The sequence below is a fragment of the Typopeltis vanoorti genome, chromosome 20, assembly GCF_054136105.1.
Source record: "Typopeltis vanoorti isolate ZY-2024b chromosome 20, IOZ_Tvanoo_1.0, whole genome shotgun sequence".
Lineage (NCBI taxonomy): Eukaryota > Metazoa > Arthropoda > Arachnida > Uropygi > Thelyphonidae > Typopeltis > Typopeltis vanoorti.
This window is the reverse complement of record NC_143568.1, coordinates 109,946,191-109,972,816: the sequence shown is the minus strand read 5'-3', so window position 1 is coordinate 109,972,816 and position 26,626 is coordinate 109,946,191. Positions and strand designations below refer to the sequence as shown.

Genomic DNA, 26,626 nt, shown 5'->3' with positions numbered 1-26,626 from the left:
ACTGCAACCAGAGGGGGATCCACACATGGATGGCAGATAGCAGTTCTGAGATAAGCAGTAGTCCCAGAACTGATGACAGTGCTGCTGTCATCAGTGGTGGCAGAGTGGCCCTTGGCAAGGCCTCTCAAACCAAAACCTCACAGAGCTCTAAGAAGACAATGTGATATGGCACCTTATGCTGCAATTAAATAAACATGCCCCTGGGAAGGTACCCAAAGATGAACCGCAGCAACTGTCTACAGGTAAGAAGTGGCTGCATAGACATCTGCTCCATGTCAGGAGTGATGAATGACCTCTGTTTCGGGGATTGATGGTAGTCTGCACTGGCCCTGGCAAGGAAGTAGCAACTTCTGACTAATAGATCACTTTGGGGTCCAAATGCCAACTACAGTATCCTTGAAATTACAAGAAATGAGCACACAGTATCAAAGTAGACATACCAGCTTGAACATTGCCTAGTTCAACAAGGTTCACGTACATAGCTTAGACAAAGGGCTATATTCGAGAAGTTGACTATAGTCTCCAAATCATTTCAGTCACCCTTAAAAATAAATGAACATAACCAAACTAGAACATTGGGAATTGCCTGACTATACTCCAGTTGAATATCGAAAAATTCACTAGATCAAAATCAGAGGTACTAAACAATATTTTTACCAGGCACGAAGTAGACATAGTTGCTTTACAAGAAACTCACCACACCTCACAAGGAAATAATACCATTCCTGGCTACATTCTTCTTGCTGATAAACCTGATGAAAGACATGGCCTGGAGAATTATGCAAAACCAAATTTGGAAAGAATCTCTGAACCATTCACAAAGTGATTTTTTCGTTGGTATATGGCTGGACAACTTCTCAATCTATAAGCCTCCTCTACAGGCTGACTGAGGAAGTGTGCAAAACCAAGCTTTGCACACTTCCTCAGTCAGCCTGTCATCATTATGGGGATACAATAATAATGACAACCCAGGCCTGCAAATGATAGGCTGGATGTTAACAAACAGCATCCACCTTCTCTACGACAGCAAGCAACCCAGTATCTTTAAAATCCAGAAGATGGGTATCAGAAACAAACCTCTGACCTCTGTTTTACCACCACTGATATGGAAGGGACGCCTCTCACCTCAAACTATCAAGTACTGCTTCCTTTTTCCCCCATAGCAAGCACAGATTCTGCCTGTCTAATTACTCTAGGACTTATAATCCCCAGAATAAATAGCTTCCCAATATCCCAATGATCTCAGGAAAGCAAACTGGCCTAAATTTACTGAAGTCATTGAAAAGAACATCAACATAATTCCACCTGCAGTTGATAATTTTATGGAAGAGTCACTAAATGTCTCATAGCATCTGGCAAGAAACACATCCTGAGAGGATTTAGACAAATCTAGACACCATGCTGGTCAACTGAAAGTAGTATTCTTCTGCCGAAGAGTATGAATAACAGAACCATCCAGACACTGCTTCTGCCCTCTTAAAGTGTTTGGATGATGGTAGAAGAGCTTGCTGGCATGAAGTCAGCAAGCTCTTCTACCAAGCCTTGTGACTCAAACAACCTTAACTCCATCAAATCATGTTGAATAGGTGCTCTGTCGAGTAGGAGGCACTAGCACTCCAAACAGAACTAAAGGAAAAGTAAATCCTAACAGTACTGCAAAAATATTAGCACAAAAATCTAAATCCAAAATTCCCACAGATACCTAAAAGACATCCACTATCTTTACAAAAAAAAGTTTTCTTATCATGTCCTACATCCACAGCAAACTCCAATCCAGTAACTCTAGATGAAATTGATATACAGCACTCAAACTAACTAAATCAGGTAAAGTTCCTGGTACTGATGGCATCCTTACAGACTTTCTTACTCACCTTGGCCCAAAAGCAAAATCCTGACTATCTAATCTCTTCTCCTCAATAACAAATGATAAAGGGATCCCAAAACTTTGGCATGAATCAAAGATAACAGCCTTGCCAAAATCCAATAAGTCAACTGATGACCGCATTACTCTGCACTCCTTACAAACTTTTTGAAAGGATTATTCTCTCTCTAGGATTTTTCCAAAAATAGAAGCCATCGTACCTAGTGAACAGGCTAGGTTTAGACCTGGCAGAAGCTGCTGAAACTAAGTCCTAGCCCTCACAACCTATATAAAAAGCAGGATACCAAAAGGGTTTAAAAACAGGTACTGGCTTCATAGACCTAACATCAGCTTATGACACTGTATGGAAGGAAGGCTTACCATACCAGGCAGTTAAGAAAACTGTCAAAAACCTAAATTTACTAGAACAAATGCTCTCCAATAAGAAAATAAAGGTTTGTCTGAATTCGCAAAAAAAGCAGAACATTTATCCTGCAGGATGGATGCCACAAGGATCTGTCCTCGGCCCCAACTTTATTCAAACTGTACACAAGTGATATCCCTCTAACAGTGAGTTGAAAGCTAATCTCTGCTGATGAGGAAACACTGAGCAAAGATGTGATTGCACACTGTAACATTGAAGGATCTAGTTCAAGTCTTACATTACTAATTTTCTCTGATAAAGAGACATTATATCAAACTATCCACTATAACAGCTTGTTTCAATGAATTATGACAACAAATGTCATAATTCACTGAAACACAAAAACACATTTGAAAATATATTTAATTCTAGCACCTCTTAAATGTCTGAACAATACTGGCTAAAATGCTACAATTTAGAATGATCAATACATACAAATACATACAAAGTTAAACTAGATTGTATTTTGACAATAACTATTTAAACTATGAAGCTGATAACTTACAGAAAGTTGCTAAGAACTAAATCTGCTATTCCAAGCTGTCCATCTGCATCAGTAAGCCTCCACTGTGCATGTTTAAAGCAAACTTCACTTCGTCGAATAACAGTTACCGCTTGTTCTCCAGTTGTTGCTTTTTGACGTGTTTTGGTGGCACTGATTTGTGTTTCTTTAAAGCAACTTATCATCACAGTCAATTCTTCATTTTTTGAATTCACTTGTTCTTTACATTCATACATCTGCCAGTAAAATACAAATAAAAATCTATGATTTTACAAATTTAACATATGCTCTTTTTCTAATTATGTTCTGTACAAAGAATGTTTTATGAAGCAATATATTACCATTGCTTCATGAAATGATGCCAGCCTGGTTGGCCAAGAGGCTGTGGGTTTGAATCTAATCAGGGACATGAATGTATGTGATTGTCTACTAACTGTAGAAAGGACATCTGTGATCCTACAACTTCTTCTAGCACAAAACTTCACTCCCAAAACCCTATGAGATATGGGAGCGAAAACACAGTGCTATAATTGATGTCACATGGAATAACTAACTAGCATAAAATTATAAATATATAATATGGCCAGCCTGGTTGGCCAAGTGGTTAGCGTACCTGCTCTCCAGCCAAAAGGCTGCGGGTTTGAATCCCACCATGGGCAGGGATGTTTGTGATTGTCTGTGAAAATAGTAGTGGTAGTGGACAGTAGATGCCGTTGGTGTAGATGAAGTGGTTGGTGGATGAGGTTGAGTGGTGGAGTTGGAGAGTAGGTGTTCTCCCTTGATGAGTGTTGGACTTCCTGGAGGTGTCAAATAATAATAATAATAATAAAATAATGCACTTTGTGCTTTTAATTTGCATCCCCCCCCTTTTTTTTAAAATCACATTTAGCATTTCTGTCATGCAGGTTTTTCATTGCTGTTTCTTTTTCTCATTAAATCAAGCTGCTTCCAAATTAAATCATATTTAATATACAAAGCAAAACTTCCTGCATTAGACGACATGTACAGTACCCACAAACCTGGAAGGCTGTTTTTTAAAGAAATTAATAAATGTTTGATAAATACAACACACACACACACACACACACACACACACACACACACACACACACACACACACACACACACACAATGGACTCGAGGTGATATCAAGAAAATCGGTTTGTGCAATATTCCTGTAAAATAGGTGACTTTTATCTGTTTTATTGTGTTAAGAATAATGAGTATTTTACAAAATATTTCTGCTGATATTTGCATTCTTATTTATTTGGTATATTTCATAATATATTTGTTGAGATATTGCAATATTAAATTAGTACCATAAAATATCACCAAAAACACACAGAAGCAATAAACAAGAATAAAACCTGAATAGTGAAGTAGATAACAAGAAAGCATGCTTCACTGAACAGAAGCATGGCCATACTGAAACAAATGGGGACATTGCAAATGAATTAACTTTCAAAATCTCAAGATTGAAGCAAATTATTAGAAAGATGATGAGCAAATCAGAAAAAGTTGAGAAGCATTTAGAGAGCAGAGGAAGGTAAGAAAGTAAAGCAGAAAATGATAACAAAATACTGGAGGAGGCAAGATATTGAAGCAGGTAAGTAAATATAAAAAAGAAAGCTGCTGTAAAGATATTTATATATCTTTATATGACTTTTGTTTGTGAAAGATACTGTTAGTTTAGTCAACTGAAAGTGAAATAAAAGATATATTAAAAACTTGTTATGTTGATAAAATTATATTTGTTAAAACGATATTCTACTGTAAGAATAAAGCAGCAGCAGTATTTGTAGTTTTGCTATTAGTAGTTGATTAGTAAGGCTTTGAGCCTAAGTGTGGCTCATTTAAGTTACCAGGGAAATTAATTTCCAATTTAACAACAAAAACAGGAATTGGCAAGACGTAAATACTTTTCTACATCAATGGAAATAAAACACCTGTAGACATTTTTTATGCAGAATACATGAAATATTCATCAAGTGGAAAAGAAACTTCTTTGCACTGTCAACAAACATGCCCAGCCTGCCATTGTTGAAAACTTATTTTTGCCGTTTGTGATACCCAGCTGTTGTGATGTCATTTGTGCAATCGCAAATAAGAAAATACAGCATACGCTTCACTATATGAAATGATCAGCTGATAGACATGAGAGAGAGAGAGATAGAGAGGATGAGTGAGAGAACATACAAATGGGAGAGATGTTATAAAAATGGAATGGATAGAAGAATATAAGAAAGTGTTGTAAATGATTCCCTTTAAGATATAAAGAGAAATATAAGGAATGAATAGTTGTTTTTGTAGATTTTTTGTTATTAAAGTTAATGTACCTTCACTGTTGTAAATTCTGCTCTTTTGTTTGAAGATTAGATGAAAAGCTGTTCTCTGGAACTGACAGTTGTCAAGTAAAAAATGCAAGAAAATTCCAAGATAGTTATATTCTGTTTCAGTGCTGGTTAGCTGAATTTTATGAAGTAAATTGTTAATGTTTTTTTGGTACTGTTTTTAAACAGAAATTGAATATGCTTGAAATAAGGCATTTGTTGAAGATTAGTTGATATTTTCTTGTGTGATTGTGTGCAAGAAAAATCTGTTGCTGTTTCCTCTTAGAGAATGAAGAGATTGATGTGGAAGATATGTGTTTTGGAATTTCCAGAACAAGGTTTGCCAAGTTCTCTGTCATGTCTATTTGAGTCTGACTAAAATATGTGAACTTCGGACTCGGCAGATACCTTGTATTTAATGCCAGAAGAACAAAAGTTTTTAGGTTATGAATGTGTAGAAAGGTCATTAATTTTTTTAATACACAATTTTATGATATATGTTGAGTTTATATATATATATGTATATTTTGTTACTAAAATATACACAAAGAAAATATAGTTTTCATGTATGTAGCATAGTAAAACACCAAATACATAGGCCTGAGGATATAACCTGTAAACTTAGAGAAAAATATATTTCATTAAGTGAAAGGATTATGAATAACATCAGTCAAACTATTAACAATGCTATATGGCAGGGGTGTTCAGCCCGTCGATCGCGGAGCGATTTTTGGTCGATCTCTTGTGTATTCCTCCTTACTTACAAATTTAATTAAAACTGAAAACATAATATTTTATTTATCATTATTTTGTATTATTTTTAATTCGCCTTAAGTGTATTGCTATTGTTTATTTTTTTTTGTTAAAATTGTCAAATCAGTAAATTTCTTATAAGTCCGGGTAAATGAATTAATCTTCACTACTGGGCCTGGCTCCCACTGACGAGACCTCAATAAAGGTCGAAACCGGTATGGGTAGTGGCCCTTGCCTTAATGCATAGCATTACACATATCCGCAAGGAGATGTGCTTTGCATTATGGGAGATACTGAGATAGGAGTGATGAGAGCTTTCTCCACCTTTGCAATGAGTTTCCTGGTGTTGCACTACCTTACCCCAGTCCTGAAGATACTTTCAGGCGCAAACTTTGTTTGCTCACACTTGGATAAAGGATTAAACTAAACTTATTATTTATGAATTAATTTAGATCAGTGGAAGTCAAACAGCAAGCCGAGTGAATACGATTATAAGCAAAGCGTAAAAAAAACTCGATTGTAGTTTAAATATTAAATATTCCAAAGCACATTCCATCGATTTTTTACTTAGGTTAAGTCCCATGTGAATATTGTAAAAAAATAAACTTTGTTTGTCTCGGTATAGTTTGTATTAGATGTTTTTTGTAAATAACTCTTTTGAAGCTAACTATATATACTGCTTTAATAAGAATATGTTAGAGAGTTAAAAACAAAGGCAATGTTTCCGTTGCCAAAGCTGTACATGGCGGCATTAGAAAGATTGTTATTGAAACTTGTATGTATGAGAAAGGCTTGCAGGCTCTAAGTGTAAACATCTCCAAAGTCAGTCAGAAAGAGTTCAAACAACTTTCCGATGGCCGGCAACTTACAATCAAAAGAAAGCAGAGGAGAACAAAAGGCATGCCGATCTTGAAACTTAAGATGAAAGACTCATACCAATTCTTTGGGGGTTGCCAAACTTCATGCGAAGTCTCAGAGGAGGCCTAATAAAAAGAGACTGAAGCAAGCAGAAGGGGTCCCAGTTCCAGAATTGCTGTCAGAGAGGAGGCTGCCTGGTCCAGAGTCGCTGTCATAGATTGCCCAGATCCACATTGCTTGAGAGAGGAGTTTCTCGCTTCCAGAAAGGAGCTTCTCGGTTCGAGACGTCGCTAGAGAGAGACCACTTCTAGGCTGCAGACAAGGTTTCAAATTGCAAAAAGTACTTTGTGCCAAAAGTTTACAGATGGCTAATGTTATGGAAACAGTAAACTTTATCTGTAAACGAGCTCCGAATCATCAAGAATTTGTTGCATTGCTTGAAGAAATTGACAGTGAGTATGGAGAAATGATTTATTATAACGAGGTGAGGTGGTTAAGTCGAGGAGCTGTATTAAAACGGTTTTTTGATTTAATAAATGAAATCAAAATTTTCATGACACAAAAAAATAAAACCATCGACGAGCTACGTAATGATACATGGATAACAGATTTAGCATTTCTTGTTGACTTAACCGGCCATTTAAATATTCTCAATAAAGAGCTGCAAGGAAAGAATAAACTTATCACTGACATGTATGCTTGTATTAAAGCTTTTAAAGTTAAATTGCAATTATGGGAAACACAACTGGAATCAAAAAATTTCATACATTTCCTACATCTTAAATCCTGCCCTATTATTTCAAATGAAAAATCTCAAGAATATGCAAAAAAAATAGCATTATTACGACAAGAATTTGAAGAAAGATTTAAAGATTTTAATGATTTGGAGTCCAATTTTACATTATTTTCATTACCATTAAAAACGAACATGAATAACGCACCAGAAAATCTACAAATGGAGATAATTAATTTACAGTGTGATATAAATCTTATTCAGAGATTTGAAGATACAGATTTGATTAACTTTTATTCATACTTGTCAAAAGATAAATACCCTCAGTTACGAATTTTTGCAATAAGAATTATCGCTTTGCTTGGGAGTCCATTTATGTGTGAACAGTTTTTTTTCACAGTTGAAAATTAATAAGTCTAAGAAAAGAATCCGATTGACCGATGAGCATCTACAATCCGTGATGAAGATAGTTTCTAGTAATTTTTCTCCAAGGCTACAAACTTTATCAGAATCGAAACACCATCAAGTGTCAAGTTGCAGTAAGAAATAAAGAATTTTATAATTATTTACTTACAAACATGTGTAATTTTTCTGTATGTGTCGAAGAAAAATTTAATAAATAAAAGAAAGAGGATAGGTTGTCATTATTTATTCTCAAGTTATAAAGGTTATAAAAGGGTTTCATAATTATAAAGGTTATAAAGGGGTGGTATCCATACATTAGGGGTAAGTACGGTTCAATATATATATATATATATATATATATATTCACTCTCATTTTGTTAAAAAAAAATTCTGGCCTGTCAGCTGCTTTCACATCGTGCATTCGGCCCACATGCAATTTGAGTTTGAGACCACTGCAATAGGGAACAAAGTTTGGTGTCTTGGCATATATGTTGTTGCCTTGGATTGTGTGCATTAGGGAGAACTGGGTAATCATATGGGTGAATTAATTATCTGGACACTGATTGAGTTACTGTGAAATCTCATGAGAAGAATGAAGATGAATTTATCGAGCTGCTGTGAGACAGCTTCCTCAAACAGCATGTGACAGATGAAAGTTAAGGTCAAAGAGTGCTAGACCTGATTATAGTGTAAGAGTGAGTCTCAGTTAGATGTGAATATTCTACCTTAAGTTGGTGACAGTGATCATGCTATAGTGACTTGGGAAGTGGCTAAGCAGATGGATGTTCGATTCAGAAAAAGTTACATGAACTACGAAGTATGAAGTTATGACCACCTGAGCAAAATATTAGGTTGGGTCTCATAGTGTCAACTGATGAGTGGAAGGGATGTTGGCAAATGCATAAGAAGTGTTAAAAATATACATAATTGATTCAAATGGAATTTGTCCTTCGAGTTTGAAGAATAAATAGGGTAGGAGAGAAATGGATGTGTAATCTTATTAAACAAGAAATTCTCAAGAATAAGATGATGTGAAAGGAATACCACATGCATAAGGATGACACCAGTTATGAAAATTATAAGTTTAAAGATAGAAGAATTACATTTTTATGGAAAGAAGAATTACAAGCATTTTATGGAAAGCAGGTTTAAGTATGAAAAGAAACTGGTTCTGCAAGCTAAAGACAAACCTAAAGAATTCTATCATTATGCTGCAAATAACAGAAAGAATGACTGTGAAAGAATACTTACTGAATGCAGAAGGTGTGCAGGTAGCAGATGCTGTAGAGACAGCTCTCCAAAATGAGGGACCATTTCAGAGGGCTATCAATCTGGTATATGCAACATGGAGCTAAATGCTATCTCTACACTGAATGAGGAAACTCAGATGTATGAAGAGCAGATTCATTCTAGAACTGTTGCATAAAGAGAATAATAATTTGGCAACTGGTCTGATTGGATATCAGCACAAATGGTAAAAGTTTTCAGCTGAACTGGCTGTATAACTTAGTCTTGGCATAGGGAAGATTCCATAGGAGTGGAAAGAATGTATGACAATCCTAGCAGAAAGGTGGTACAAAGACTAATGTGTCTAACTATTGACTTATCACTTTCACTGAAGTGGCAGTGAAGAGTTTGTTAAAAACTGGTAAGAGCTCTCATATAGAAACAGGTTGAGAGAGAATCAATACTGATCACATTTTATACTGCATAATAATGTCTTTGCACCATTTAAACAAGCAGAATGGATACATCTTGATACTCTTGGACTTGACTAAGCTTCTGATGGGATACACAGCATGGAAGGCTGTTTTATAAGTTGGGGGGGAATATGAGATTGGATTATAAACTATTAGCATGGATAAGTAGATGCTGACTAAAAGGTATCAAAAAGTGGTTTGTAGGTGGAAGTGAGTCTGCAAGATTTAAGGTGAATCAGTAAAAATCACCCTTAACTGCTTTTGTTATGATAATTTTACGGTAGCTGAATGAAGGTCAGAAATTCTTGGTGAAATCACTATCACTAACAGGTTTTTTCCTGGCTTAAAGCATGGGCTATATCATGCTGAATGTTGCTGCCACATAAGATGGAAACATGTTAATACCCTACTCTACATGAAACTTCAATGAACAAGGAAAAAAATCATCTCTGATAAGATGCTTACTACTGTGCTTCCATAAATGAGAAAGAGCATGTTGGATTAAAGATGCTTGACTGGATGTTTCTGTAACTGTAGCATTTATTACATTCTAGTGGGATCTGAGCAGATATGCTGTCTGGAAAGACAGCAGAAAATCCCACTAATGCTTATGATTTTGAATCATCTGTGCAGACAGGTCCAAATCAGAGCATTCAATTCTACGAGCTTCAAAGAACTGCTGGTAGACAACAAGAGGGATAGGAAAATTTTAATAGCCTGCAGAAAGAAAAGCTACATGGTGCAAGTGTGTTTAGTGGCATCTGGGCTACATTGTCCAGTCCAATATCTAAAGCTTGTAAGAGAGCTTTTATCTGCAAACCAAGGCAACGTTGCCACCTTGGACAAAAATCATTTGGACACATGGCACAGTCTAGCAAAGATTTTACTTTTGTTGCATATAACAGTGAGAGCTGTTGGTGTTGAAGCAACAAAGGTGGTTTCATTTGCTTTGGCATACAGATTAGGAATAGGTGACGTGCGAAATGCTCCTGTTGAAATTCTGATGGCTTGATGGTAAATAGGGGCTAACCATTGTGGTGTACTGTCCCTGGCAGATGCATAGACTTGGGACCCATAGTCAAGTTTTGACCTTATCAATGCCCTGTATAAACAAAGCAAAGAAAATCTGTTAGAACTCCATTGGGTAAAATATAAGATGCATAGAATGTTCATTGCTTTATTGCGCTTGTTCTCGTGACTGATGTATGTGAGAGAGGAAACTGAGTTTGCTGTGACATATCAGTCCCAAGAACTTGGCTCTGGTGCAACTGTTCTAGTTGAAGTTCTGGGTCAGGATGAAGAAAATGTCTATGGCAAACTGTCTTCTGCTGTGAAAATCTGAACTCATATGTAAAAGTGCTATTTCAAATGGTGCTGAAACTGTCTTTTTATGTCCCTCATAATACATGAATGACAGAAGAGAGTAGACATCCATATAGAGGGCATTATGGTTGGAGAAAGATGTTCAGTTATTGAATTGATATTGAATGCAAAAAGTGTGACTAAAAATTGAACCTTGTGGGGACCCCCACCCCTGAGTATATGGTTGAGAGAGAGCAGATCCCACTTGGACTAGGATGATTCAGTTGGATAGAGATTTCTTGATAAAAAGAGGGATTTTTCTGAGACAGACCAAAATTGTGTAGGTCTTTCAATATTCCAAATCTCCAAGCAGTGTCATATGCTTTTTCCATATCAAAGAAACCTGATACCAGATGCATGCATTTTTAGGAAGGTATCTCTAATGGATGTTTCCAGCTGAACTAGATGATCAGCAGTAGAATGATATTTTTGGAAACCAGACTGCATTTTGGAAAAAAGGCTTCTTTCTCTCCAGAAACCATAAAAAACAAGAGAAACCACTTTTTCCAGAATCTTGCACAAGCAGCTAGTCAGAGCAATTGGATGATGATAGTTATTTGGGAATTCTGGATACTTCCCTGGCTTGGGAAAGACAATAATAATTGCCATTGCCAGGTATCTGGAAATATGCTCTTGCAGAAAATTCTGTTGTAAAGCTGCAACAGTTGATCCATGAATGACGGCAACAGGTGCTTTATCATCTCGTAATGAATATTACTTGGCCCAACAGTACTTAAGCAAAGCGACTTTCACTTCTTTAGTGAATGGCATAGTGTATTCTTTTCTGCCATTCAAAGAAAATCGGATTTGTTGATTTTAAAGAAAAAAAACTCAGAGGGAGGGGATAAGAAGTTGTCACTGATGTTTTAATAAAAAGTCTCTATGAGTATGTCAGCAAACGCTGCGGAATCAGCAGCTGTGCATCATTGTGTTCAAGAATAGAGCTGATGGGTGGAATATCTGTCCTTCATCTTCAGGATTTTGTTTCAGATTTTTTGTGTTGGTTGTTCTTGTTATGAAAGTTGTATATTGGATCCAGGATTCTTTTTATTTCTGATGGTGGATGTGTCTTGCTTGAGCTCAGGGATGTTTTTTGAAAGCAATGAGGTTTATTTATCAGACGTATCTTAAGAAAACATCAAACTTTCTTCTGAGCTTCTTTGGCTGCTGTGCAATAATCATTCTGCCCATGGCTTAGGGTGGAATGATTATCTGGTGTCAGAAACTGACCAGATATTTTAGGAATTGCAGTTGTAGTGGCTTGTGTAGCACACTTTGACACATGATTCAACTTCACTGATGATGGAAGAAGGGCTGATCATTGCAGAATCAAATTTTGCTAATGATGAAAAGGTGGGCTAGTCAGCTTCTTCAATTTTCCATTGTGATATCTGTAATGAAATGCATGGTTGCATATATATATTTTTTTTTAAGTTGGGCCCATACACAGCAGGTTGGTTGATCAACCTATAGTACATAGTACTGTGTATGGGCAGTGGGTTGGGAAAGGAGGAACTTGTTTACATTTGATTTAAATGACTGTAAATTGTATTCCTTGTGAAACACAACAGGTGGGAGACTGTTCCACAGTGTAGCAGGTTGCATGGATGAAGGAGGAGGAACAGAAATTTGTTCTGTTTGTTTCTATGTGTACTGTGAAGGGATGTTGAGCAGCAGCTGCACATGTTCCGATGAGCATTTCCCATGGAAATATTTGTAGAATATACATACTGCAGAAGTTCCTGGCAAATAAGTCACCTTGTACTCTTAGAGAATACAGAGAAAAATGTAAGAAAGCTAAACACTGTGTAAAACTAGCTAAACAAAAGTCACAGGAAAATAAATATCAACAAGGTGGCAAAATATTCTGGAGGTTGTTGAAGAAGCTCAGAAATGGAGGAAAGAGTGCTGTAAAAGGAATTAGAGATGATAAAGGTAACATGAAAGCAGGAGAAAAAGCTATCCTTGAAATACGGAGTAATTACTTTGAAAAATTGCTAAATGAAACAAGCAGTGATGACAGCACAGTGGTAAAAATCACTCAAGGCATACAGTCAGGAATACATATCCATACTTGAAGTAGAAAAAAGCTATCAAAGGCTTGAAATGTGAAAAGGCAGCAGGAGTAGATGATATTCGACCAGAAATGCTTAAGTATGGTGGTATAAAAGTCTTACAGTGGCTGCACTGCATAGTTCAGAAAGCCTGGACAGAGGGACGAATTCCCGATGATTGGAGTAGAGCTCTCATAGTACCCATATATAAAAAGGGAAATAAAACTGAATGTGAGAATTACAGAGGTATTTCCCTAATGAGTGTTCCTGGTAAGATTTATGCTAGCATACTTGAGAAATGGTTGAGAAGAATTGTGGAAGAAAAGTTGGTAAAGAACAAGCTGGATTCAGGCGAAATAGAGGCTGTCAGGATCAGATCTTCACTATACGACAAATAGTCAAGAAATCATGGGAATATAACAAATATAACAAAGATCTGTATTTAAGTTTTGTCGATCTGGTAAAGGCATATGACAAGGTGCAAAAGACAAGCTGTTCAATATGCTACAGTTATATGGTGTCAATGGGGCATTATATCAAGCAATACTTAGTCTTTATTTGAGTTGTAAATCAGCAGTTATGATTGAAGGAAGTACAGGAAGATGGTTTAGTGTTAAATCTGGTGTGAGACAAGGATGTACATTATCCCCTCTGTTATTCATTATCTATATGGATCATATTATGAAGGAAAGTGGTATTAAACGTGATATCAAAACTGGAGATATTAATGTCAGCTCTTTGCTTTATGCAGACGATGTTATACTTCTAAATAAATCTGCTACAAGTCTGTAAGATTCCCTGACTAAATTGAATAACTGTTGTAATAGATATGGTATGAAGATCAGCAATAATAAGACAAAGACAATGAAAATAGGCAGAATCGTTGAAAATGTCAACTGCGTTGTGAACGGAGAACTTGTGGAACAAGTAAAACATTTCAGCTACTTAGGCACAATTTTTAGTGAAGATGGTAAATTAAACATGGAAATAGACAACAGAATCAACAAAGTTGGTATGGTAGGAAGTCAATTGAATAAATTCATATGGAATAAGAGAGAAATTAGTCAGAACACTAAATTAGCTGTATACAAGACAGTGTTCAAACCAGTTTTAACTTATGGATCTGAGAGCTGGGTCAGAAGTAAAACAGTTGACCAAAGATTAGAGACCACAGATATAAGAGTCCTCAGAAAGATTAGAGGTGTGAACAGTGTGATCAATGGCAATATCATATTAAAAACGAGAATATTAGGAAAGAACTTGACAATGTCAGCATCCAGGAATGCGTTAGCAGAGATAATCTCAGGTGGTATGATCACTTAAACAGAATGGGCAATGAAAGATTAGTAAAACAAGTGTTCTCCGCCAGGTTGGCAGCAAAATGACCCAGAGGAAGACCAAGATATAGGTAGATTGATAGGGTACAAAGTGCCTTAGATGACAGAAATATAAGATCTGATAGTATTGGCATCTTGACAAGTAACAGACTGATCTGGAGAAAAATTGTAGAGAGGAAGTTAGTAATGATGTAAATTTTTCATGTAGTACTATCCATATCCTGTACACCACTTGAGGGTACATGGCAGGAATTTGATGATGATGACATACTGCAGAAACCAAACGTCTGCGTGAAAGTAGGGGGAGAGAGTTGGTAAGAGATGGGTCATTAATAAGTCTAATTGCTCTTCTCTGCATTGAGTCAAGCATTTTTAAAGAGTTTTTAGGGGCCCCACCCCATATGTGGGAGCAGTATTCAATAGCTGGGAGGATTTGTGATTTGTATAATGTTAACAGTTGTTCAGGGGTGAAGTAACGTTCTTCAGCGAAAGAGAAATCCTAGTTTTTTTTGAAACTGAGGATGCAATGGTTTTGCCAGGAGAGGTTTGATGTGAGGGTGATTCCAAGAAGAGAGATCTCAAACTGTCTGGGAATTTGGCGTCATCAAAAAGGATATTGGGAAAAAATGGTTCTTTGTTTATGGGAAATAGGACAGAACTGGGTTTTATTAGCATTGAAATTGACTAGGTTATCTGAACTCCATTGTAGTATGCACATGCAGAAAAGTGGATATCACAAGAAAGTGATCACTCCCAAATAAGCTAGTTTCCTTCTTGAAGAGTGAGAAAAGGGAAGATGTGCAGAGAGTTAAGTCGAATTAATATGATGCCATATAATAATAAATAATAAGATGGCAATGACTGTTTAGCTAAACACATGGAAGAAGGTGTTGCTCACTCTGTTTAGGAAGGAGATTATTGTTTTTAAGCATATACTCAACTCTTCCTCTGATGTTTGTTCAAGCATTACTCCCCAAAAGTAAAAGTAAGGGGAATGGTAACTGCAATATGACATCATCAAGGTCATCTTGAGAGATATCTATACTAGGATGAACATAGACGCAGTATACTGTTATTAGAGTTCTGACTAAGAAATGAATAGCAACTGCTTCTATGTTTGTACTGAGTGGGACTTGTGGAAGGAGGATATGGGGGCTGTTCACAAGGATGGCAACTGCTCCCGTTGCAGGTCCATTTCCTGACTTGTCCTTATGAATGATGGTAGATAAAGAAAGATCAATATGTGCATGTAGACAATAACACTGGATAAATAAGTTCCTCATTTACCCAGTGTTAGTGCCTGTGTGCATATCATCGTTCTGTCCTGATGATGGCAATTTGAGTTTCCCAAAATATTGGAAGTATTAATGAAAGTTATTCTCATTAATATTCAGTATATGTTGTTTCCTCAAAAATAATAGTTATGAATAGCCAACATATAAGCCTTACTATGAGAAAGACATTTCAAGCAATGCAAAGGATTCAGGATGTAGAGCTTTACTGGGCAAATGAGATAGATCTGGTAGATTAAGGAGATCTCACTCTGATATTATGAGTCAGGAAAAGTTTTGTGGAAGGTAACTATAATTGGTATTTCCCTGATATGCACAGAGTAACTTTTCTGGTTGTGTCTTTGTTGACGCTTCAATAAGTATTCTCCTGAAAGAACTGTTTTTTCTGACTTTGGAGGTCCTGCCAATCCTTTGACAACCCTTCTGAATGAAGAAGGGTGACATTCTTCCAAAAGGATGTTCCCTTGTGGAATGTATTATCAAGAAAAGTGGTGTATTAATTGCAGACTGAAGTTTTCTGCTTCTTATTAATTTTATTTATTTTTGTTGGTGTTTCTATCGATTATGTAACATGGTTGGAGCTTGTTAGGCCCTTGATAAAGAAGAGGATAAAGTGTTCACTCTCAGGAGGAGTTTGGTTTAGCACCAGAGCTCCTCATCTACAATGAGCCACATATTGATGCCCACTCTCTGGCAAGCAATGACTGCATTTGGGAATGGAATACCAGGGCTACCATGTACACTATATAAGTACCTCAGCAAGCCGGTCTTGTCTCCAGACCATGGAGAAGGAGACTTACTGTGGCATCCTTGACCCTTGCAGGCAAGTCTGCAAGCTGATTGATCCTAGCTGGAACATCCAGGACCACCTGTCTTGCCTAAACAAAGGCCAAATTAGTGCTAGGCTACCCCCTCCCCACTTTTCCAGATGTCAATGGGTCACAATGCATGCCAAAACAAAGAGGTGAGGCATTGGATCCCAGTGAGGTTGGCCTGGAAGACAGGATAGTAACAAAGACTCAGGAGAAGTAGAGTGAAGAATACGGGAAGAAAAGCATAGAAACAAAAAAAGGACAAAAAGGGCCAGTACCATCACTAGGAGATCCCCTCCACCATCAAGACTCTGATACTCATCATATTTCATAGAAATACATATAAATTCGAAAGATCTTTCCATTAATTGGACCAATGAAGAATCGCACCAACCTCTACAAACATGTATGTGTGAAACTATCACAGCTTTCAGAAATGAGAAATGTCTTTAGATCTTCACCCAACAGCTAAGGAAGTCTAACTATGTTTAGTAGGAAAGAATAAGATTACCATTCTTTTATCAGTGCAAGTCTAATTTTTCTTTCCTTACTTAGTGTTTTTATTGCACCCTTTCCACAGTTAATTTATCCCCTTCTAATCCTGGTCCCCAGGATTAGAAGGGGATAAATTAACTGTGGAAAGGGTGCAGATGCAAAAAACAAAGATGGTTTCAGGACTATACAATGTTAATTATGACAATCAGCTCAGGGAATGTGGACAGAACAAGGAGAGGTGATATGATCGACACTTTTAAACTGTTGAGAGGCAGTTACAGGGTCGACACTGGGGATTTCTTTCACTTGGTGGAGCAGCAGGAAGGAGCGATGACAAGGGGTCATCCCTGGAAGTTGCGAAAGGAAGCTGTGAGCAAGAGGATGAGGAACATTTTTTTTCATGGAGAGTGGTGGAACCATGGAATGCATTGCCTGATAGAGTGGTGAGAGCAAGAACGGTAAATGAGTTCAAGGAGTGGTATGACAGACTTTGTGTTTCCTAGGAAGGACCTCTCACGATGAGTCTCTTGACTCCATGGAGGCCTGAATAATAATAAAAATAAAAAACAAAAACTTTGGTCACTGAGACCACTTCATCTTCTCATTGGAAATGTGCACACACCACTGAAGAACAGATAAAGAAATACAATGACATTAAGCAGCAATACAGGAATCAGAGGTCACACAATCTACAAACTCAATTAAAAGAACTAAACGATCAACTATATATGGCCTTTTGAAATGACAAGGAAAACCATATCCAGGCTATCTGTCAAAAATAAGAGCTATATCAAAATACCCATAAAACCAGAGAAATGTGCCAGGTAGCTAATTCCTTCTGCACCAAAGAAAGGAAGCCCAAAAGACTAAGAATAAAGCTAAAAACAAGATACCTGAAGACAAAAATGAACTCCTAGTGTAGAAAAACCACTTCAAAAACTATTAAATAATCAGCAAACTTCACTACAGATGCTTCGCCAGAACTAATAATCCAAAATTACCCACTATGTGTAATAACAGTTTTACAGTGCAAGAATTTGAAACTGCTAAAAACCCAAAAGAATGAGAAAGTACCTGGATTAGATGATATAACAACAGAGACTATTAAACATGGAGGAAAAGTGCTCTGGAAACAGCTGTTAAATATGGCAAACCCACGTGCTGTAACTTAAATATCAGCTCAACTTGTGGCACCCTGTCAAATGTCTTTGCTAAATCCAAGAAAATGGCAGTATATGCCTTTCCCTACTGCTCCTGTAACTTTATTATAAAAGGCTAGCATATTATTAACACAAGAGCGCCCTTTAACAAATCAAAGTTGACTCTCACATATAACATTACCATTATCTGTTGAATGCTGTATATGGTTCCTCACTAATTTCTCCAAGATCTTAACAACTACTCATGACACACAAACTGGCCTATAATTAGACACTTCCAGTCTGCTACCGTCCTTATGCAATGGCACTATCTTACTTTCTTTCTATTCCCTGGGCACCTTTCCCATAACCAGACTTTCATTGAAAAGCCAGGCCAAAGGAGCTGTCAGTTCTTTAGCACATTCTCTCAAAACTCATGGTGAAACACCATCCAGTCCCACAGCTTTACTGACATCCAGAGTACTCCGTATTTGAAACACACGCTCTGCCTGTACCTCTAAACCTTGAAACTGCCCTATCCCTCTAGCATTAAAACTGACTCCTCCTGGATGAAATACTCCAATAAAGTGTTCATTGACCAATTCCACTATGTCCTCTGCATCAGTCACTCTATTCCCATTTTTATCCCACAATGGGAATCTTCCACAGTCATTTCTTCTCCTACTGGCCACATAGCTAAAACATTCCCTAGGATTTTCTTTGGATCTTAGGGCCAATCTCTTCTCATATTCCAGTTTCGCCTTCCTTACCATACTAGTCACTCTCCTGGCCTGTGTCTTATATTCTTCATACATCTTCTCTTCACCAGTCTCCTTATATCTCTTCCATAGCCTCTTTTTTGCATGTAGTTCCTGTTTAATATTGTTTGTCATCCACTTTACTCCAAATTGTGTCCTCTTCTTCACTTGTGGAATACAGCTTACTACTGCTGCTAATAAATATTCTTCACAATTTCCCAAGCACGAATGATATCACGGCATTCCAATTCCTCCCTCCATGAAACTTCCCCAAGTTGATATCTAAGACTATTATAGTCACCTGCCTTATAATTCCACATACATTCCCATCTCTTTGATACTCCTGCATGTCTATTCAACTTCCAAGTCAAAACCACATGGTCACTCTCTCCAACTAGTGAGAGAGAGATGTCATCTCACTTATTATCAACTCTTCTGATGCTATGACCAAATCCAAAACTCTTGAACCTCTTGTTCCCTCTATTCCATGCTGCCTAAGACATTTGTCCCTCAAGAACTCTAGAAATTCCATTCCTTTATTGCTACATGCATCTTCCTCTCCCCAATTTATACTGCTGTAGTTAAAATCTCTCATAACAATCATTCTTCTTGCACTTGCCAAGCTCAACTGCCTAAACATCTTCTGGTCCCCACTTTCTGTGCTTCTTGGTCTGTAGCAACATTCCACTAAATATCTTGTCTTGCCCACCTCTACCTCACACCATATGCTTTCAAAATCATTAGTGTCACTGCCTTCCAAACCTCCACTCTTAGAGGACATAAGTCGTCACTTATCATAAGCAGTACTCCACCACCATGCTTTCCCTTCCTATCCTGCCAAAAAATGCTGTACCATGGTACTTCTATTCCTGATATTATATCCTCTTTTGTCAACCACGTCTCAGTGATTCCAATAATCTTTGGCCAGGCTGATGCTGGCAGCATCACCAATTCCTCTCCTTTATTCTGGATACTCCTGGCATTAGTATAAAGCATAAAAATGCCACTGTTTCTATATCTAGCATTTTCCCCTTCTCCCAAATAAATATACTTTATTTATTTGGGAGAAGGGGAAATGTCGTTCCCCTTCTCCCAAGCACCCATTCCCACAAGAGGCCACCCATGCTATGATCCACCCTGGGTATTCTAGTTTCCCTGCATTGACACACCGACTCGTTCAGAAAACAGCAATCTCTCCAGATGCCTACTTTCTTCCTCATTCAAATACAAGCGGTTTCTCACATACAATTCCTTTCTGACCTCAAACGCCCTCCAAACATCCACACATTCGAATCTTCTCTTCTGACACATTCTAGCTATTATGTTATTCAATATTACTGTTTTCTGCTCAGCTCGTCACTATCATACCTAGGCAACACACATGCTATCTTTCCTCTCTACATCTTCTTTCGTACAACCTCAAGCAAGAATCTCATATCTCTCGCTGCCCAATTTACATTACCTCTCAAGTCATTTGTTCCTACCATCACAATCATCCACTCTTTCACCCCTCTTAATCTTTCTATCATCCCTCCAGGCAACCACACCTCTTGCATCCTATCTTGCACACCTGAGATCATCAAGTCTCTATATATCATGCCTCTTACCACCCTGTTCCTCAATTGCTCACCTGCATCCCTCACTCTCTCCTCTAACACTTTCTCTGTCCCTGGTTGCAGCACTCCCTCACATTCTTCTCAATTCCTCTCTACTACTGTTCCTATTCTCTCCTCTTCTACCATTCTCATAACTCTCTCTCACACCTATTCTGATTCACCTTGCATTCATCTCTTCCATTCGCCTAATCTCATCTTTAACACTTCTCATCTCATTCCCTAGACATTCCACCTGCTCTTTCAGCTCATCTATCTCTCTCTGCAAGTCAGCCACTCTTGTCTGCCATTCATCCTCCCAATTGAGACCATCTCCGAAAACTTCACAATCATTCAACCTTTTCAATGAGGTCAGTTATAGTCATCTCTAACTCATAAAGTTCCTCCCATTGCCTGCAATTTGCACATATACATATTTCCCCTTCTCTCACCTGCCACATATACAACCACCGGGACGCATACATTCCACAAGTCCCGCATGCCACAAAATCCCTTATTATATCATGCAAAATGGAGTCCTTAAATGGAGGAATAGGTGATACATCATTTGCGATTTTAGCTGACACTGATGCCATTATTCAAAATAGTGTCGAAGAACTATTACAACTAAATGCTAAATAAGTAAAGTTAACTCTAAGTTAAAGTTATAATAAGTTATAATAAAGTTAACTATAAGTATAAAACATATTTAAGTATACTAAATAGCAGAAAGTAGGGGAGACAAGAGATCTGGGGTTTATGATTTATAGAAACCTGAAATCCAGGGGACATATTGCAAAGGTGGTGAAGGTAACCCAGAGGATGACTGCAATACTAAGAAGGATGCTGACCTGCAGAGATAAAAGAGTTATCATTCTGTTGTATAAGACCCTGATCAGACCACATTTAGACTATTGTTCTCAGATTTGATCCCCAGGATTTGAAGGGTATAAATTAACTGTGAAAAGGGTACAGAGGCAGATAACAAAGATGGTTTCAGGACTATACAATGTTAATTACGAGGATTGGCTGAGGGAATGTGGACTGCAGAGTTTGGTAGATAGAAGAAGGAGAGGTGATATGATTGAGAGTTTTAAACTGTTAAGAGGTGGTTATAGGATTGACACTGGGGAGTTCTTTTGCTTGGTTGAGCAGCAGGAAGGAGTGATGACAAGGGGCCATCCCTGGAAGTTACAAAAGGAAATTGTGACCAAGAGGGTGAAGAATGGTTTCTTTGCATGGAGGGTGGTTGAGCCATAGAATGCATTGCCTGGTAGAGTGGTGAGAGACTCATCACAGGAGGGACCTCCCGCGATGAGTCTTGATAGACTGTGTTTCCTAGGATGACCTCCATGGAGTCAAAAGACTCATCGATTAGTCTTTTGACTCCACCATGGAGGCCTGAATAGTAATAATAATATCTGTAATACAGCTAAGCAACATACAACATTTCCATACTGGAGAGAAGGTCTAATAATACCAGCCCAGAACAAAGGCAACTGAGCAACCCAGAAAATTACTGAAGAATCACACTACTTCCTACCACACTGAAAAATCTATAATAGGATGCTTCTAAACCAGAAAACACTCAAATAGCAAGCAGGTTTCTTGAAAAAAACAGAAGTACTATTGAACATCTCCACTGCCTTAGATTCCTAGAAGGAGCAAGAGATAAAAACCTTTCCTTTAACCTTAAACTTCATAGATTTCTCAAAAATCTTTGATTCAATCAATAGATCAAAGATGTTCAAAATTCTCAGTTATTATAGCATACAATTCACAATAATCAAACAAAAGCAGAACAATACCAGAATTACCGTTGCATGATAATGAAGAGATGAATGAGAGCTTTCTTATATCCAATGGAGTTCTTTGACACCATATATTTTTTTTTTTATTATCTTTGATTGCATATTCAGACCACAGTAAATGAGTATGGAATATCTCTCTAAGATTCAGCAAGACAGAGATAGTCTCTGTTTTGCAGATAAAACATTGACATTTGGCATTGACTAACATTTGGACTGCCCAAAACAACTTAGATATTTTATGTAAAAATGCAGCAGGGATTGGAATGGCAGCTGTAAAATTAAGGTCCAAAATAACAGAATAGAAGGAAATATTAGACTAAATGACCACATTCTTGAAGAATGTAAATAATTTTCAGTACCTTGCTTCCTACATCAATACTCTAATTGACATAATGAAAAGAAAGCACAAAGCTCTTTAATTCCATAAAAGTCTAACTAATATCTAGAAATCTGATCTCATCACCACAAATACCAAAATAATAAAATAAACAGTTTTGAGTCAGTCTACATAAGTAAATCTGTCATACTTTATCAGTATGAACAGCTTTAAAAAATAGACTGAAAATGAAATATAATTAAATTATTACAAATTATTATAAGATCAATAACAACACATCAGTTTTCTATGAAATTCTAAGTCAAATTATATATTTATATTAATGTAAAATATTTCAAGTAATAACACAATATTCTTCTTCTCTCCCATTTCACAACCGTGACTAATAAACAGCAAGTATTTATAACATGAATGTGTGTGTGAGAGAACTTTTTTTCAGAATAAGCTAAGCTTGGAGAAGCTTGTGAGAACTAGGATCCAGTGTTGGGTTGACTACAATGGTATTATCTTTGATGGACAGCATGGATTTGCTAAAGGGCTATCATGTTTTAGTAATCTACTTACTTATTATAATAAAGTGACTGCTTCCTTGGACAGAAGAGAAGGATACAAAGCAATATACTTGGATTTTGAAAAGGCTTTTGATAGAGTACCTCATGATAAGTTAGCAGTCAAACTAGAGCAGATGGGGTTGGATATTAGAATAGTGCATTGGATTGGAGACTGGCTATCTGATAGGTATCAACAAGTTGTGTATGGGGGAGCAATATCAAGGAAAGGGGAAAGTCACTAGTGGAGTGCCTCAGGGGTCTGTTTTAGGGCTATTACTATTTAACATGTATATTAATGATATTGGTGAAGATTTGGATGGAGATATTCAGTTGTTTGCAGATGATGCAAAGTTGGGACAAGCCATGAAGAGTAGTGGCCTTACAAGAAGACTTGAATAAATTGAGTGATTGGGCATGGAAATGAGGATATGAGTTCAATGTTGCAAAATGTAAGGTTTTAAAATTTGGAAAACAAAGATGGGATGCAGAATTTATGCTTGGTGAGGATATATTGTTGGAGGCGGAGGAAATAAGAGATCTGGGAGTGATAGTGGATAAGGATCTAAAATTTAGGGGACACATAGCCAAAATTGTGAAGACAACACAAAGGCTTCTGGGAATGATGTGGAGGACACTGACGTGTAGAAGTAGGGAGATTCTTGTTCCACTGTATAAGGCTTTGATTAGGCCACACATGGATTATTGTGCCCAGATTTGGTCGCCGGGTTTCAGAAAAATGAAAAGATGTTGGAAAGGGTCCAAAGGTGACTGAGTAAGGTAGTTTCTGACCTCTGGAATGTTGAGTATGAGGAAAGATTGAGAAGATGTAATTTGCAGAGTCTAGCAGACAGGCGGAAGAGGGGAGATGTGAAAGAGACCTACAAGTTGGTAAGGGGTTGTTATAGGATCAATGTTGGAGTAGCTCTACAGAAAATAGTATGAGATCAGGGGAGAACCAGAGGTCATCCCTGGAAACTGTATAAAGAGGGTGTGAGTAGGAAAATGAGAGGCATTTTTTTCGTGCAGAGTTGTAAATGATTGGAATGTCTTGCCTGAGAGTGTGGTGTCTGCAAGGAGTTTGAGTGTGTTTAAGACACGGTATGTTTGATAAAGGGACCTCCCAGATGAGTCTATGACTGCATGAGGTCTTGGGGGTAATAATAATAATAATAAAAACATCATCTAATAAACATCATAGTAAGTACTCACTTCATTTTCCAACTCTTCTAATTCTCTCATGAGATCTTCTCTGTCTGGATTTTCACACAGAGCTCTATGTACAATATAAGCTTCTTTCTCTAAACGTCGCAGATTAGAAACTAGAAATCTTTACAAATAAAATATATACTTTTTTTTTTTTACTTTATTTATTAAAACAAAATTGCAATTATATATAAGCTAGACCCATTATTTGGGTAAAATTTTTCTGAACATAATTACTGAATAGCAAAGATATGTGGTTAATAATGTTGCCTAAATATTGAAAAGTTCCTTACGAGGTGTGACAATTTAATTCCTGGAATGCACCTGTAAAAAATAACAAACCTATGTTCAGAACTATACATTAGTGGCTACCGTCGCCTTTGAAGTAGTCCCCTTGTGCATTTATACATTGGTTTAGACAGTATTCCCATTTTTGGAAACAGGTCTGGAATTTTTTCTGGAATACTCTCGAGTTCCTTTATCACATTATGCTGGATATCAGTGATGTCAGAAAATCTTTGTCCTTGTAGTACAGTCTTTAATTTTGGAAACAGCCAGAAATCACAGGGAGCTAAGTCGGGTGAATATGCTTATTCACCTAACTACAAATTCACCCGATTCCCAAATTAGGATTGCCTAATTCGTGAATCGATTTTTTGGCCAGAAACTCTGTCACGTTGAGTGCACAATGGCTTGGTGCATTGTTGTGATGGATGATCTACTTGTCAGGCAACAATTCAGGTCTTTTTCTCCAAACAGAATCTCGTAATCTTTTCAGCATCTCTAAATAGCATTGTTGGTTGACTGTCTGTCCCTTTTCAATGAATTCATAGTGGACTATCCCCTTGTGATCAAAGAAACACACCAGCATGGTCTTGAAATGCAAATGTGACATGCGTGCTTTTTTCTTACGTGGCGAACTCGGAGTTTTCCACTACATGCTCTGGTGTTTTGTTTCGGGATTGTACTGGAAGCACCAGGTTTCATCACCCATGATTACTCTCAGAAACATGTGCTTATTTGCAGAAAGATCAGTAGCAACTTGAACCCACCACTGCTTCTTTTCGTGCGTCAAGATCCAAGGCACAAACTTCGCAGAAATCTTTTGCATACTAATTCTTCAGTTAAAATTACCCTGACTGTTTCTTCATTCATTTGCAATTCATCAACCATTAATCACACAATTAATCGTCTGTCAGACCGTACTAAATCTTGCACTCTGTTCACATTTGCATCCGTCATTTTTGTTTTTGGCTGCTCACTTCTTGGGTCACCTTTTAATCTTCTAGCCACCTTTGAATCTCTTATGCCACTCAAAGACACTTGACTTTTTTCAGAGCATCCACAGCATATGCCACTCAAAGACACTTGACTTTTTTCAGAGCATCCACAGCATATGCCACTTTCAACGGCTCCAACGTTTCAGTAGCAGTTTTGCTGATTTTCACACAAAATTTGATGTTAACAAATTTTGTTAACATCAAATTTGATCACTACTCCAAATTTGATCACTACTCCAAATTTGATCACACATTTTTACAGCAAAGTTTACACACATATCGCTATTGTTTTTGCAATAGCCAACTACCAAATAGTTCTATCAGCTTGAAGTTTACACACACATTAGTTAAAAGATGTACACACATGATTACTCATGTGACTCCAATCAAATTGTCACACCTCGTATATAAAAATAACAAAAAAATACAAAAAAAAAACTAAATTGCTTACCTCAGTTATAGCAAACACTAGTACTGATAAATGCATTTGGAATGAACAAGATCATTTTTATTTGTAGTTTTTTTTTTGAATGTCTGTAAGGATATGTGCTTTGCATTATGGGATACTAAGGCAAGTGATATGAAGTCATTAGCCTCTATATACAAGCTGCCCAGTTGTGAAGTTACTTCATGCACACATTCTGTTTGCTTACACTTGGATAAAGGATAAACCAAGAATATAATTTCTTGGCATCTTTAACCCTTTAACTGCTGATTTTGTATTCTACTGATATTGTCCCATGTGCTGAATTAATTTTGCAAAAAATTTATAAATGAAATGAATTAAAATTCTTACTGAAGTAAGAAGTCCGGACAGCATCATGCATTCTATAATGGCAATAATAGTGTTTTATAAAATTTGCATAATCAAGGGGTGTCCACTTGATTATGCAAATTACACACATTAATTTATGTAGAAATTAATCAAAATATATAAAGAGCACTATTATTAACAACACAGTTATTACTAAGCCTACCAAGTGCCAGGGTATGAAAATCCTAAAAATTTAGCATGGAATATTTTTCAAAACAGGGCT

The 26,626-nt window shown here is 37.1% G+C and overlaps 1 protein-coding gene across 1 annotated transcript in view; it reads right to left on the bottom strand.

Annotated features, from left to right (window-relative positions):
- The window catches only part of hob (bridge-like lipid transfer protein family member hobbit), an 844,941-nt gene that overhangs the window by 73,918 nt on the left and 744,397 nt on the right, over positions 1 to 26,626 (bottom strand). The window contains exons 43-44 of the mRNA XM_090409957.1: positions 24,316 to 24,433; positions 2,791 to 3,023 (exon numbers count right to left, since the gene is read on the bottom strand). Of these exons, the coding sequence (XP_090266083.1) occupies positions 2,791 to 3,023; positions 24,316 to 24,433 (351 nt within the window). The remainder of the gene's footprint in view (positions 1 to 2,790; positions 3,024 to 24,315; positions 24,434 to 26,626) is intronic.